The 16,877-nt window shown below is 36.7% G+C and overlaps 1 protein-coding gene across 6 annotated transcripts in view; it reads left to right on the top strand.

The window, feature by feature from the left end:
- FRMD3 (FERM domain containing 3) overlaps positions 1 to 16,877 on the top strand; it is a 104,556-nt gene that overhangs the window by 10,235 nt on the left and 77,444 nt on the right. For 2 of the 6 annotated variants that reach the window (XM_058172771.1, XM_058172767.1), the window contains exon 1: positions 3,369 to 3,951. The exons of the other annotated variants lie outside the window; for them this stretch is intronic. In XM_058172771.1, the coding sequence (XP_058028754.1) occupies positions 3,903 to 3,951 (49 nt within the window). In that variant the 5' untranslated portion in view covers positions 3,369 to 3,902. Of the gene's footprint in view, positions 1 to 3,368; positions 3,952 to 16,877 lie in introns of those variants that run through there. 6 annotated transcript variants of the gene reach the window in all.

Genomic DNA, 16,877 nt, shown 5'->3' with positions numbered 1-16,877 from the left:
GAAATATTGCCATCTAGTGAGAGTGTGGATTTCTGTAGCCTAAATATATCATAGAACAATATGTGAGACTAGAACTCTGCTAGAAATTAGTTCTACTGTATCACAAAAAAACTGGATGAAGAGTACATAGTACTTGGGAATTAGTATTTTCTATATATCTTTGCTGAAATTGAATGGTCAGATTTTTACATGAGGGATCTAACTGAAATTGCAGTTTGTATTGCTTCTACCAATTGTTCTAGTATAATGTATCTGATTCTTAAAATGACTTGTGCTTAAATGCCTTATATGCGATAACTGACTTTAGTATATTTGGTTCTGATAATTCCTTTTATCTTTTTAAATATGAACATAATAGATAAAGTCAACTTTTTAAAATTTTATTTGTAGATCTTATTCATTAATTTGAAATTTTAAAATAAAACAGATTCTAAATGTATAAAATAAAATACCTTGATCAATAAATGAAATATTTTTAAACAATCATCATAAAATAGCATTAATGAACAAAAAAGCTAGTTTTAAAAATAGAGAATAGAGAATAAAATAGTTTTAAAACAATGTTTAAAAGATCTTGAAGGAAAAAGCACTATTTTTCCTATTGCTATAAAAATATTAGATTGCTTCTATGAGACATGTTTCACTTTTATATCTACTGGGTACAACCAAAAGAAAGCACCTTAGATGAGGAGTAAAAGCACTCACCTTTTCAGCTATTAATTTGTTACCAGAATAACATAATTGTGCAATTATATGAGACTGGAATAGTATGAGTGTCACAGCTTCCAAATTACTGTGTTAACATTGTCATTACATTCATTTGATGAAGTAGTCTGTGATCCACAAAAACTTCCATGATAATAAATGTGAGTCTAAGACTTTTTTGCTGCAGAATAACATGCCCACAATACCCTTCTAGAATACCAACACCATCAAAAGTGGTTCTTATTTATTTATTTATGGTACAGATTCTGTTTGAATAAATATTGAACACACCTGATTGAATACAAAATACAGAGACACCCAAAGAGATATTTTAAAGCATGCAACACAATGATCTTCCTGGTATTTTAGGTGAAAAATCTTAAATTGCTCTTCCAGAGTCAGTGCAAAAGTAAGTCTTGCATATGTTTGAAATAACATATTTTAAAACTAGCTCTGCTAGTACAGGGAGAGGGTATTAATTTTTACTTATTCCACTGTTTTATTATACTTTTGTTGTGCATTTGTCAGGCATATTTAGATTGTGATTGACTTACAGCTGTGTGAATACTGAATGTTTATGGAAGGGCTTAATAATTATTTAGCACATATTTTTTCTGCCTATAAGATGAGAGAAAGTGCACTAAACTAGCACAATTCTTCATCTATTCTTTATATTCTAACCCTTTGCCATAGGTTGGTAAGGTAACAGCTGACTATTCACAATAGAATGCCTTGACCCCGTTCACTGAAGCCTGATTTGGGTGCCAAAAAAGGCGCCAAGAAGCTAATATTATCAAGATTTACATCCTCCACTTGGCAGAACAAGACATTTTTAGGAACTGGGAAATGCTTGACCCTGACAGCTGCCAAGTGTATTGTACGTGATATCTGTTAAGCTGCTTCTTGGATACATAGGGCAACGGATAACAGTAAAGACGGAGAGAAAATGAAGAACAAAGACGGCAAGGCCAATAAAAAAAGTAAAAAAAATTAATGTTAAATTGTCCTCCAATAAATTGCAACAACCCTTTTCTTTTAAAATGCAATTACCATGAATAAAAGGGTGATAAACTATTCTGTAAGAGGGAAATAATGTCAAAAATTAAAGGCCTGCAGGAAATAAAAATGTTTTTGGAACATAAAGGATAAATGAGCAAAGTAAGAGGAACAATACCCAAATTTTGGATAAAAGCTGGAGAAGGGCTTAAAGTATTTCACAAACAACACCAACTATCTTTCCCAGTTTTCACTATACTATGTTTCCCCAGAACCTTCTAAACTAGTGATAGCTGAAGAAATTTAGTAAAGAGGCTATATTTTCTCCAAGGCCCAATTCCCATTGTTCCTAAGGCATAAACATTCTCTGGTTAACACTTTTCAGCTTTGTTCCCAGGATGTTGGCTTCATTTCATGTCCATTCCATGAGGCAGCCAGGTTTAAATGGTAGGAGTATTTTCTCCCTTATTCTGACACTATCCAAGGGCAGCCTCAAGGCATACATTTATTACCCAATACCTCTGAAGGAGGTTAGATTTCAATAATCCAAGAGGCAATAAAGGTAGGATAAAGATCAATGATGGCCCAGCAAAGTCATGTGGCATACATACTTCAATGCTAATTCATAAATGGACCTGGATCGATAGATTGACAGCGCAGAAATGCCTCAACTGATAATCAGAGTAATGACCTTCCCATTTCCCCCCCTAGAAACTCCAGACCCTGGCCTTATGATGCACCCTGCTCCTTTTGGCATTATTGTCCTACATACTATGGTTCTTAAGGGAAAAACTGACAAACAACAAGATGGAAAATAATAAGAGTCATGATCTTCATCATCTCATAAAATCACGAAGAGAGGATGTGAAGGAAAAGGAGGAAGGGGCAATTGTGAAAGGAAATATCCTTCTATTGATAGATGGCACCTTGCACTACCAACCAAAGTCCCTTCTGCAGGTGGGCAATTATGCCACATTTCCCTCTTCAATCCATGTTTGTGTTAAGGGAGGAAAAAAGGTATAAGAAAGCAAACGAAGATTACAAGCAGAAGGCGTAGTGAAATTAAATTAACAAGTCACTGCAACTGCACAATAACACTCTTCTTTGGGAGCACCGACGTGAGAAGCAAATGGGGCGAAAGAGGAACTGGAAAGAAGAAAGAAAGGGAAAATGAAGGATATTTGTGTGATAGAAAAGGGGAAGAAAAGCACTCTTGAGGGAGAGAATAGAAGAACGACGATCAAGAGGTTTTTTGTTTTTTTTAAGAGGTCATCTATTATAACGACGGCGTACTTCCCCCCCCCCCATCGCACCCCGATTTTTACCACGCAAAGATAAAAGAGGCAAGGCGCGTGGGAAAACCCTGGTTACTAATGGCAGGGCAGGGCTATCTGGACCCTCCAACCTTTCGTGAACGAAGCTTCGTTGGAAAGCGCCCCCCCCCCCGGGACAACCAGGGGTAATGGAAAAGAAGACGGCTAAGGGCACAGGGGGGGGGGGGGAAAGGCAAACGGGGAAGACAGTGAGGAAAGCAAGCAAGCAAGCAAGCAAGCAGGAGAAAGCGGCGGAGGTTCACCAGAAGGCGGGAGGGAATGCGACTGCGGGAGGGGCAGCGGCGAGCTGAGGATGCTGCTGCTGCTGAGGCGGGAGAGGAGAGCAGCGCGGAGCCTGACGCAGCCGCGCAGCCAGCAGGAGCCTCGCCAGCCCGTCGCCTCTCGCGCCCCCCAGGCACAGCCCCCCCCCCCCCGACACTCAACACCACCGCCGGAGCTTGCGCGTGCCACGGCCACGCGCCTTCCCCGGCAGCTTTACGGTGGCGGCCCTCCCTAGCGCGAGAGGTGGACTCGCCGCCTTCGGCGAGGCAAGCGAAGCAGCCCCTTCCTATCCTCTTCCTCTTCCTCCTCCTCCTCCCCCCTCCCCAGGATGTTCGCCCAGCAACAGCAGCAGCGGGAGCCGACGCCGCCTCCTCGGGGCTGAGTTGCCCGCCGGCCCACGAGGCGGGCGTTGGGTCGTTCCCTTTTTCGGGGTTTCCCTCCCGGCCAGGAGGGGCCGAAGTAGCTGCAGGGCTGGTCTCCGGCCCCCAGTTCGGGATCGCGGTGCATGTTCGCTCCCTGCGAGTGCGTGAGGAGAGGGGGCAGAAGGACTATGAAAATGATCCGGTTCCGGAGCTCGAGCATCAGGTCGTTGAGCCAGGAGATGAAATGCACAATCCGTCTGTTGGACGACTCGGAGATCTCCTGCCACATCCAGGTGACTCGGGAAGCGGGTGGGCAACTCCGGACTGAAGGGGGGGGGCTCACCCTCACGCATCCCCCCCCACTTCCCCTCTTCGCAAAAGGAAAGCTGGCTGGCGTTGCCCGCCGCCCGCTCCGCTTCAGCGGCATCCTTGCTGTGTCACCTGCTTCCCGCTTGTGCTTGTCCGCCCATCTCTCTCTCTCTTTCTCTCTCTTTCTTTCTCTTTCCATCTCTCTCCCCGTCCTTGGAGCGTCCACGCACGGCGTGGTGAGAAGTTGTTTACAAGCAAAGCGTGAACCGAGGCAGGGCTGGTTGGTCACCACAAGGTCGTGGCGGGGCGGGTGGAAGGGTCGACAGAGCTCGTGTGGAACCGACGGGAGAGTACAGGTAGTCCTCGCCTTGCGACCACAGTTGGGCTCAACCGTTTATGTTGTTCGATGAGACTAGTTGCTAAGTGAGTTTTGCCCCATTTCGCCACCTTTCTTGCAACAGTGGTTAAGCGCAGTTGTTAAATGAGTAACATGGTTGTTAAGTGAATCTGGCTTCCCCATTGACTTTTGTGTGTCAGAAGGTCTCAAGAGGGGAATCACGAGACTCTGAAACCATCATAAATGTGAGTCAGTTGTCAAGCTTCCGAATGTAAATCCCCTGACCACGGGTTTGCTACAGTGGTCGTAAGTGTGAAAAATGGTCCTAGGTCACTTTTTTCAGGGCCGTTGTAACTTTGAATGGTCACTAAATGAATTGTTGCAAGTCGAGGACTACCTGTATTGAAGACCCCAGAACATTCTCCTGTGCAGCTTATTTCACAGCTGTGTGTGTGTGTGTGAAATTCAGCTGGCATTTTCCTGAGGTGGGGAGTGGGCTCTCTAAGAGAGGGTTCATTGGGGTTCCAATGAAAAAGCATCTTGCCATGCTTTCCTAACAGATGTTGGTGTGAACAAGCAGTAATTGGAGGAAAATAGGGGAGTTGCAAGGGGAGGAAGCCCGTGTTGCCTGCCTTAGAATCCCCCTATTTTCCCAGAGTTGAAATGGTGAAGTTGCTGCTTTCCTTCTCTAGAGGAACGGCCTTTGTGATTGGGAGTGCTTTCTGGAATTTGGCTGAAGTGAACAGTGCCAATGGACAAAAGACATACCTCACCATCTGCACAGGCTTTCTGTTTATTTAATGTAAAAAAAGACAAGACACTGTCACACATGCAGTGAGGAAGTAATCTCCTGGTCCATTTTATCTGATGCTGATTACTATAGCTCAGGGCCTGAGAGCTCCAGACCTCTTGGTTTAAATATATGAATGAGTATATCTCCACTGTAAGCTCAAAAAACTTAAGCACTCAGTTTTTTTCAAAGAAGGGAGGGGGCAGTAAACAACATATGGAAAGAATCGGGTGTTGCGCTAATACAATTATAATGGTTGTATTTTGGATTGTATTTAGACAAGCTACTCTTTCTTTTTTCATTCATTATTCAGAACAATCTTTGAAGTGATTAGGGAGATGGAACCCAGAGGTGCTTGAAGTTTCTTTCTAGAGGGGCAAAGAAAACTGCAATATTTGTGTGTGTGTAAGGGGATGGGAGCTGCTGCATTTGAAGGTATTTAATTGTAACCAATCTCATTCTGCCGGAAGGAAGAGTGAGATGGCTAGTCACTACACAGGAGGATTCCAGTAAAAGGGATTTCTTTCCCTGTATGATTTCATCTAGTATCTTTAGCACACTCAGCTTTCTTGTCCTGTAAGACATTAGTTGTATTTCAATTTTGCACTGCTACATCAAGACAGTTAACTTAATTGAATGCTTTCCATGTTTCTGTGTTATTTCTGTTATGGAATCTTAGACCAATTTCCTATCCAACATTTGAATGGTAAGTTAAAAACATCTAAGCAGCTAAACAATATTGAGGGGAGAAAAGGGGGAGAAAGAAATTATTACAGATGCTTTATCCTTCTTCCATCATCAACACTTTAAATGACCTATATCATATGCTTTAAGCAAAAGAAATAATCATAACTATGAGTTAAAATCTTTAATCAACGACAAGTTTCATAGCAAAATTAATTACATTGCAATGCTTTGTGCATATTTTTTCAAACCTTAAATATGTTTATTTTTGGAAAAAAAGAACACATTATTCATTATTCCATTTTTAATATTTTAATTTTTCTTTCATTAACCACACCAGAACAACATGAAAATATTAAACACATTTTAAAAAGCCCTTATGTCTTTGATGAATAAAACCTCTAACTGATTTCTCTTCTAATTAAAGAGCTTAAAACTATTGACTTTATAGTTTCTATTTAAAAGTTGTTAAATTAATTATTTTTAAATTCTTTTAAATTCTGTAGATATGGGCACTAAAACTTAGAATATATTAAGCTGTTTCTCTCTTTACTTAATTGTCAGGACTTTTGTTCCAAAATATTGTGTACTCTTAATGTGGTTGCAACATAAGGAAATACAGTTTTTAGATAGTATCTACGGAGTATTTTTATCAAATCCCAGGAAGATTTCTCTTTATTTTGTGTTAGCTAGACCCAACTGTGGATACTGTGCAGTTGTGAAATTCATGTTTAAAGAAGGATTGAGACAAAGTAAAAAAGTTTCAGAAAATCATGATCAAGGGTATAAAAATAATTGAAGAACTTAGTTTTTAAAGAGAAAACTAGGAATGGATATGACAGCAATCTTCAGATACTTTATAAAAATGTTGGTGGCCGAGGCTTATTCTTTGTCACCTCAGCATACAGGAAAATCCATTTAAGTTATGGGAAGGTTGGTTCTAGTTCGTTACTAAGAAATATAATGTAAGAGCAATTTGATACTGACATACAGAAATCCTAGACTTCAGGGATGTGTGCAGAGGTTTGACAGTCATCTTTTGGGAAAGGAATTACAAGCTTTACTGTCTCATTCAATGAATTTTTGAAGTTATAATAGTGATGAAAAAGTAACTTTGCAACCAACCCTCATAGTTACCCAATTCTTACCCTTTGGGACAACCAATCACAGTTACAATCTTAGCAACCACTTTGTTTAACAGCTGAGTTGCCAGTCCCAATTGTAATTTGAATGTGTGTTCTGAACAGGATGCTTGATTTAATTGTTAGTTGCCGCCTCCAAATCTGTGATTCACAATGATTTTCATTGTGAAGATTTTTGTAGCAAATTTCATCCAATCAGGGATAAATAAATTTATTTTGGGTAGCTGGGAAAGTTATGGACTTCTCCAAGAAATTAAGCTATGTTGTATACAGATAAAAATATGCTGTCTGTGGTGATTTAGTAGATGTCCAAATGTAACATATCTGAAATCATTAAGACAATTGTTAATGTTTTACCCATTCTTAAGAGTAGAATAGGTAAAATAAGATGATGTTTAAGACTGCTTAGGCCAAGCAGATATTAGAGACTATGCCGACAAAACATAGCATCTTTATAAAAGGATAGTTTAATAGAAACAGCTGTTCTTCTCATGGTCTCAGAAGTTATTAAATACATTAAGCAGTGTATTGTAATTAACTAACTTTGGTTAATATGGAGAATTAAGCTATATATAATTGTTCTTAAGACAGAATTGAAAGAATAGGCAATTCTGAATAGTAGTTTGATTTCCTACAACACATTACATCAGAATTTGGCAACCTTTTCAGTTCAACTGCTATATAGAGTCTGTACATTTCTACAATTACGCTGATAAACACAGTAAAAAGCTTACTTTATCCCATTCATTCCATTTGAGATCATTCCAGTTCAGAATCAATCAATTCCGCATCCAATTAGGTTCTGCTTGTGCACTTCCTTTTGGTGCTCTGTTGGAGCAGCCATATGCGCTGTGTTCCCATAGGATGCAAGGTAGATGAACTGAGCAGAGTCATACCGATAGTGTTGCAAAGCCTGAAATCCATCTAACGTAGAAGATACGTGCATTTATCAGTCTCATTTTTTAAAATATTGTTTTAGTTAGTGTCTTTAATTTCTTTAGAAAGAACAGAAAACTGAAGAACGGTATTTTTCAAGTGATTTCCATGCTTTCCTATAACGTATTACAGGTAGTCCTCAACTTACGACCACAATTGAGCCCATATTTTCTGTTGTTAGGCAAGATAGGTGTTAAGTGAATTTTGCCCCATTTTACAACCTTTCTTGCCACAGTTGTTAAGTGGATGCTGCCATTGTTAAATTAGAAACACAGTTATCAAGTGAATCCATCTTCCCCGTTGACTTTACTTGTCAGAAGGTCTTAAAAGGTGATCACTGGATCCTGGAACACTGCAACCATCATAAATACATGCCAGTTGCCAAGTTTCCAAATTTTGATCATGTGACCACGGGGATGCTGCAACGGTTATAAGTGTGAAAAATGGTCACTTTTTTCAGTACCATTGTAACTTTGAATGGTCACTAAATGACTGGTTGTAAATCAAAGGCTATCTGTACATCAGAGTGTGAGAAGTTTTATATCCAAGTATATTTTATTCTTTATACTGTTTCCATCTTCCCCTTAAAACATTAACAGAATCCACAGTCGTCTGAGAATCAGCGTCTCCACTAGATAACTGATAGTCGCTGAGACTAAGTTACCGTATTTTTGGCTCCATAAGACGCACTTCTCCCCCCCACAAAAGTCGGCGGAAACTTTGCCGGTCCTTTGGTGAATAGCCAGGCCGTGGCAGCGGGGTTCTTTTACAGTGCTGAACCCCGCCTCTTCTGTCTTTGTCATTGCCCGCCTCTTCTGTCCCTTTTCTGCAGTGCAGGAGTCAATAGATAGAGCTGGCACATGAGAAAACACCTATCTGTGGTCCTCTCAGGCTCTGCCTGGTATTTTTTTTTCTTGTTTTCCTCCTCTAAACCTATGTGTGTCTTATGGAGTAAAAAATATGGTAATCAATTAAAATTAGCAAATTTCCTCAAATAAGTTACCCAGACCTAATCCAAATATTAAAGGATAAGGTCTGTAAACACAGAGTTAATTAAATTAGGTCTCCCAGAGAAACTGCATGTTCACAAGAATAAACATATCTACACACACACACACACACACACTCCCCTTAGAATTAGTACAGGAGAAGCTCCCCCTATAAAAATCTGCCGCTGTATCCCATTTCTCTGCAGTGTCCCTAAAAGCAAACTGTTTTGCTTTTCAGAATAAATATTTCTCCTTTCCTCACAGCTGTCTGGACCTCATTTTTATTTATTCTTGTGCAACTTTGGCTCAAGTTGGAACCCCAAATTATTCTTGTGACAAGAGCTTGGCAATCCTACAGTGTTCTGTATTACATTAGTCTATGCAGATTTTTACCATTTTCACATTGAATGCATGAGGTCAAAATAACATAACTTTTCTTAAAAAATATTCTGAGGCTTATGTGGATATGTGTGTGCGTATGTGTATTCCAGACTTGTGTTACCTGCACTTCAGGATAACTGCAGGATATCAGAAGGCCGCAAAACATGATACAGCAATCATCATAAATTTGAACCAGTTGCCCAACATCTGAATTCCGATCATGAGATCATGGGGGATGCTACAATGATCATAAGTGTGAAAAACAGTCATAAATCCCCCCCTTTTTTAGTGCTGTTGTAAATTTGAATGATCACTAAATGAGCTGTTGTAATTTGAGGACTGCTTGCATGTTGAATCATGTTAGGCTGTAATTGCTTGTATCATTTATTTATCATCATCATTTATCATTTCATTTTATTAGTGATCTAATTTATTTTTTTATTAAGGTGGATGTTTCAATTTGTTTTACTCGTTTACTGTGATTGATTTAATCTGATAAACTATACCAGAGCTATTAACTGTCAGTGGATTACAATGATATGGAAGTTTAATAAATAAATATGTGTAATTTTCTAAAATGATGTTTATCAATAATTATTCCACAATTGATCAGTAATGATTTTTATGGCTTAAATGAACATGTGATCAATAATATCCTTTATAATGAGGTTAATGAAGTATGACTGGAAATTCATAGAGCCTAAATATCAGATTCAAAACTAGATTATCAGATGAGCAAGTTTGGCAAAGCATATTAGGTTGTGGGCAGATTCATACTGATTGACATGAGCACAGATTTGCGGATTCAATCTACTAAAGCTACAAATGAATGGATTTATATAGGAGTACAAATTTATTTGCTTCTACTTTGGTAAAAACTTGTTAATTTACTGTTTCTAATATATCTCACTTAATTTGTCTACTGTTGAATATAAACATAGACTATTTATAGTCCCATAAGCTGATTAAAAGTCTGATATTATATTACATTGTATTCTGTAGGCCTGCTGAGGATGTTTCATCAGTATGTCATTAAAATGATCTGCAGTAGCTTCAGGTCAGTTAGCAGCAATGACAGGAAACACTTTTTTTTAAAACCTTGATTAACTAGTTCCAGAAGCAACACAAAGAATTCTTTTTCAGGGCATCACATTTGTTCGCTATTTAGGAATTTACCTCCATTAACTGCTAAACATTTATTTGTAAGGGAGCTGCTTTAGGAGGAAGTTCTGTGGAATAATGCATGCTTTTATTTTTATTTTTATTCTTTTTCAGAATATGTAGTAGCTTCTTGTCATTCATGTTGCAACTTTTATAGTGTTCCTGTGGAGAGAAAATCAGCTATTAAATTTAGTGTGAATTCCAACATTTCCAGATACCTATAAAGAAACAATGCTGGTTGCTGGGAAAAATTGTTCCGTAGGCTGAGTTAGATGAGTCATGTAATTGGGGATTCTACCCAGCTGCTTAATAGGCAAGGGCATCGTGCCATCAGACAACTTTAGGTTAGGCATTCACCCAAAGTTCAAATTGCTTTTTCATCCATAGAACTTGTTGAACATTGAACAGTGAGCATTGTCATTGGAGTTGAAAAGAATCAAGACAATGAGCAAAAATTTTACGTATTTTTTTTAATGACCCTATTTCCAAGAATCCCATAAGCATTTATTTCTTAAGTCTCTTTGAAATGGTATAATTGAATAAAGCCAAATGGCATAGCAGAAAGGTGACTAACAGAATAAAACTAAAACTAAAAACTAAAATAAAAATTGGAAACAGTCTGTATGTAACAGGAAGATCTCTTGTATGGTTGATCTCTCTGCCCAAGCACAGACCTTGGGATTACTTTGATTTTCTTCATATCTCACTGATACAGAAGAGTCTGGGTGGGGAAAACAAGGGGGACAAATGACATTGTGCTATTACGATGCAACTCCATCCCTTTTGTGCAAGTGTTGTACTTTCACATTCATGTATAGAAGGGGTAGGGCTTCCTTTGGATGAAATTGTTGGATTCTGCAGAAACTTTTGCATTGAAATTTTAAAAACAGAATTATTTTACATTGTGCAAATATTATGTGGACATAGATTTAGTTATCAGAATGAGTTTACAGCTTTTATTAAAATTATTTCCTTCCTTTTAAAAAACCCTTATCATTCCTTATAATAATTAAAGCTTCTGTCTTAGGACAGGACATCTATACAGGTCATGCAACTTAATAACAATGATAGTTTCTTAAATTTATAAGTTGCTCAACTCTCAGTCACTCTGGACAATTCTTGGCAAAAGAAATTGGTTCTTATTTGCTAAAGTTATTGTTAAATGGATAACGTTTTAAACTTATTTCCATGTCTTTCTCATAATATAGACTGGATATATATATACTTGATTAAAAATGCAGGTATTACAGTAAGAATTATTGAAGAAAGTGTATAATGTTCTCTGTAATGTGAAAAAAATAAAAATTGTCTTTTACTTCTTAAAACCATGTTGACTAATATACAGGTAATCCTTAATTTACAACTGCCATTGAGATAAAAATTTATGTTGTTAAGTGAGCTTTCCCCATTTTACGACCTTTCTTGCCACAGTTGTTAAGTGAATCACTGCAGTTGTTAAGTTAGTAGCACAGTTGTTAAGTGAATCTGGCTTCCTCTTTGACTTTGCTTGTCAGAAGGTTGCAAAAAGTTGATCACATGATCCTAGAACACCGCAAAGCTCATAAATGTGAGCCAGTCGTCAAGTATCTGAATTTTGATCACATGACCAAGAGGATGCTGCAACAATCCTAAGTGTGAGAAATGGTCATAAGTCACTTTTTTCCATGATGTTGTAACTTTGAATGTCACTAAATGAACTGCTGTAAGTCGAGGACTACCTGTAATTGTACTTTTTGAATGAAGGAAGAGTCTTCGTGCTCTGGAATTACTGTTGTGCATTTTTTATTTAGCTATCGAGTAGCAGGCACCCTTATTTAATTTCTTCTGATAAAGGTGTTGGAAACTAGTATCAATTCTGCTCAACATTTTCAGATCTACTTCCTTATAATAAAAATTCAGCTACATTACACAGTTATTTTCAGTTCATAAGTTAGTCCTTTATATTACAATCAACTGAACATTTATTCAGTTTGATTCTGATGTCTTTTTCTTCATTACATGCTTAGTATCCTTATGAAACAAATATGTGCCAGTTATCTGATCATTGGTGATCAAAGTGAATTTACAGGTTAGTAAATATTTAGAGCTGAATATGTAACAGGTGTAGTCCATGATATCAGCTTCTCTTGTCTAGCTTTCATGCTTTCCTCTATAGAAAGAGAGAAATAATTCACCAGGCTCTAATTACTAATTTAAAAAGTACAAAAAAGAATCCTGTTTCCTCACTTAATAAGAATAATCTACCGAGCTACTTCAATCAGATTAATAGAGTCTTTACTAAAAATCATTTAATTTAAAATTATTTCATTATTTCATTATAATTGCATACTATCCAAATCTCATTTGTAATATATAATAAAAATATAAAGTTACGGTTTTGCATCTGTTTAGAAACAAGGTGGTAAGGGTTGTATGTGAATATCATTTATTTTATTGTATTATACTTTTTGCAGTGCACTGCATCTTCCCTAACAAGCTTTTCCCATGTTTCAATTAAATCCCAAGAGAAGGCGTTTGTGTTGCTACTGTCTCTAGGAAGGGTGAGTGAAGAAATGGAAGAAACTTTCTTCCTGTGGAAACTTCTATTCCTGAGGGAAGACTAATTAGGAAGGCAAACTGGTGGCTTAAACTCTGATAAAGAAGCTATTTTGTATTAGTGTTTATCATTGGTTTCCATTGTCATTTTGGTTGATTTATACTTTTCCTACAACAATTTGGAGATAAAGATATTATTTTATTACATTGTGGCATCAAATGTTGCATTTTTACCTGATATGCCTTTCATAGTGTTCTTGTGTTTCTAAAGGAAAGATATTTATTGTATTCTTTGTGACCCTGATTTCAAGGGTAAGTTCATGGCAGGATATTGTTCATATTTACCGGTATTCGACTCACAGTTGTACTGTTTCTATTTTAATTTTCTACCCTGGTAGTCAATAATTGATTGATTTTCTAATTCTTGGTATTTGCCCTAGAACATTAGATGTTGGGAAGTATTTCAAAAATACATTTAGGAGAAATGTGCAATGCCAGACAGTATCAAAGATACTTTTCATAATGCCCTCTGTAAACAGTTTTCCTTTAAAAGAAGTTTTATGAATGTTTGAGAAAAGGAGACAAGCTTTTTGAAAATTAATTGTATGGAAAAAGATTGTATAACAAGTAAGAATAAAAGTTAAACTAAATGAATAATTACTCTCACCTACTAGTGGATAAGGAAAAAGGATGAACTGTGTGTCTGTGTGTGTATCTATATCTATATATAATTGATTTGGAGTATCAAATTGAATGTGATGCTTCTCAGGCAATTCAACAGACGTTTGTGTGGGTAGAGTTCTTCCTTTTTTCTGAATCAAATTACCAATGCAAAGTACATCAATAATTCAAATAAAAGCAGGCCTTTATTTGCATCAGTCTAAATAGCAATGCTCCTTCCACCTTTTCCCACTTTGGCATTTTATAGTGTGAATACATAGTAGTGTATGACAAAAAATATAAATCATACTTGGTGAATTTCACTACAATCTGATAATTAAAGGTAATTATAATTAGTTAACTTTACACAAAATAATGTGGTTTTTCCCCCCAATTTCCTTTAACATTCATGGGTAGTTATAGATCATGTTGTATACTATCTTGGCATCAAAATATAGTTTCCTGAATAAACTACTTTACAAAATTATTAAAGTTGGTAATATTCTGATGATTGTAGAATGATTTCAACAAAATGTAGAACACCAGTCTCTTGCTTTTGGGAAAGAAAATCATATATGATATAATTGGATATTACCTTTTGGTACCCTGAGAAACTATAGCATTTTGTCTAAACCAGACAGAACCCATGTGTCGCATAAATATTACATTTTTTTAAAAGAAGCTTGTTAAGCATGTTGTACATTCTGGAGGTATTTGAGCAATTAAAACAACATAGTGTCTCTTTCCAGTTTTGATCGAGTTGTAAAAATGTAAAACAAATCCGAAAACAATACCAGAATAGTCACATTCCTAATATAGAACAGAGAAGGAAGTGAAGGGCTGCATACAGTAGCAATCTGTAGGCTCCCAAATTCCAAACAGAAAGGAAGTGGACCAAGATGGAGAATATAGTAGCTGATTTATAGAAACTGGTTCAGCTCCTGCTCCAGATCTTAAATAAAAAGTACAGATGGAGACTGATTTTTTTTCAGGGCCTGTAAAGAAGACACTTGCCCTCCAACCTAACATGAAAGTACCTTTGCTATGTGGTCCAATCCCCACCTTGTAAATTATTTGGAAATGTTTTACAATGATATTTTTGTCTGTTCTTGGATAACTAGGTACTTGTACTTCTTTCCTTGAAAACCAATAGGGTTATCAGTTTTGTTGGACCCTGAGAGTCCAACAAAACACATACTATTTTATTTTATGTAGCCATTATTTTAGATGTGTACATTTTGTATAATTTCCCAATTTATAAGGTAGAACTAGGGTACCTGCTGAGATTTCTTTTCCTGATACCTTGACATACAATACATTTGTACATATTGAATCCCTTTTCTCACTTGCATCTAAGTGCAGCACAACTCAAGCCCTCTAGCATCTTTTTTTCTAATGTGTCCTTTTGGACATTGGCTTCATCAGGTTCCCAGCCTTTGCCTGAAGCAGCTTCCCTGTATATTTGTATATGTGTGTGTGAAGAGATTGTGATGCTCTAACAAGCATTAAATGTGGAAAAATATCAATATACTGTGGTGAAGACATAAGGTGAAGAAATTAGCATTATTTCAAGAAATTTTAAGAAATAATAAAACTACCCTACTATATTTTAGAAAACAGCCCAATTTGGTTACAGATAATCTCCCATGTCTTGGTTTGCTTCAAAGGGAGGAATATCAAATTTTAAAATGCCATCTGATGGATGGGAACATTACAGACTGTTGCAATTCTAAGGCAAAGTGTTGCAATATGTCTTTTTGATGAGCAAGTTCATGCTAGGCAGCACTACACAAATTATGAAAAATGGTTGCCAATAATTTTACAGTGTGTGATTGCTGGATAGTTGTACATCTCAGGCTTCAATGTTGTAGTTATCATTTGTTTTAAAAAATATTTTATCACAGAGTCTTTTTTATTGATATGAGACAAATAGCTATTTGTTAGAACATTGAAAACTACTAAACCTATGACTGTGTTTTTGCTTGTTTCTGTCCAAGGATTTGTCTGTAGCTTTTGCAATGATTAGAAGTGAGTTTTAGAGCATATCTGGGCCATCTTTATAGTTGCTCAATAAAAATTCAAATATTACTTTGCATTTGCAAAGAAATGAAATTGCCACTTCAGGTAGGGTTGCAGCACCATAACATTCTGCATAAATAAACATACATTCTTATGGCTTACATTTGTTAGTCAAATACTCATTTTACTTCCCAATGAATAATAATCTAATATTTAACATTCTAAAATAGTCAGATACAAATCTTTAAGATTGTTAAGAAATATGCCCTAGTGATAATGATAAGTAAGAACAGAAAGTATGTAGATTCTTATTTGGCTTTAAAACTTACATCATTATGATTTGCTGCAAAGTTAACCAGATGTTCAGACTGCATTTGCATTTTTATCTACCTATGGAGGCCTTCTAAGGACTTGGAATAGGCGGAAGTGAATGCTTAATGGTGTTAAAGGCATCGTTGCAGGATGCAAACTGTTCCAAATTAAGCTGCCTTTTTCAATTGACTGATGGTGATTTTGTCAATGCCAATGGTATTCAAGTGGTATTCCAGTTGTTTTGGGATGCCTATTACTTTTGTTACTATCTTTGCTTTCTTTTGCCCCAGTCGTTCTATTTGTATTTGTAGGTCTTAGTATTTTATCATCTCCAGTTCTTTATCTATCTTGCTGTCTCTACATACTGCAGTGTCCACTATCTAATTTTTTTTGTCTGTCTTATTGACAATTGATAAGTCTAGAATGTTATGTGGCAGGTGCCTGTCTGTTTGAATTCTAAAGTCCCAGAGCAATTTAACTTCTTCATTTCATATGACTTTTTCTATTTTATGATCCCATACGTTCCTGTTTGCAGGTAAATTATATTTCTTGTAGATCTTACAATGCATCGTTGTTGCTACTTTATCATAGCATTTTTTGTAGTCAATCTTTGTGATCTTCTTGCAGCATCTAACCTGATGGTCCATTATTTCTTCAGTTTCTTTGCAAAGGCAGCATTTGCTGTCTTCTCAGTTCTGGCTTTGTATGCATTTGTTCGTAAGGCTTGGTCTTGTGCAGCCACAATTATAACCCTCTATTTCTTTCTTCACCTTTTCTACTCTACTATTATTTAGGCTGCATTTATGATTAGCATGTTTTATATTATTTTATACTTTGAAATACATAATTTAGTGTGTCCTGATTCAGGGATCATAGAGAGAGAATATTTACTGTTGTTTTAAATACTTAAAATATCATTTTTATATTTACAATCTTGAGGATCATATAAGCTTTTTTCAGTTCA

Source organism: Ahaetulla prasina, chromosome 2 (assembly GCF_028640845.1).
Source record: "Ahaetulla prasina isolate Xishuangbanna chromosome 2, ASM2864084v1, whole genome shotgun sequence".
Taxonomy (NCBI): domain Eukaryota; kingdom Metazoa; phylum Chordata; class Lepidosauria; order Squamata; family Colubridae; genus Ahaetulla; species Ahaetulla prasina.
This window is presented reverse-complemented; position numbering and strand designations above follow the sequence as displayed.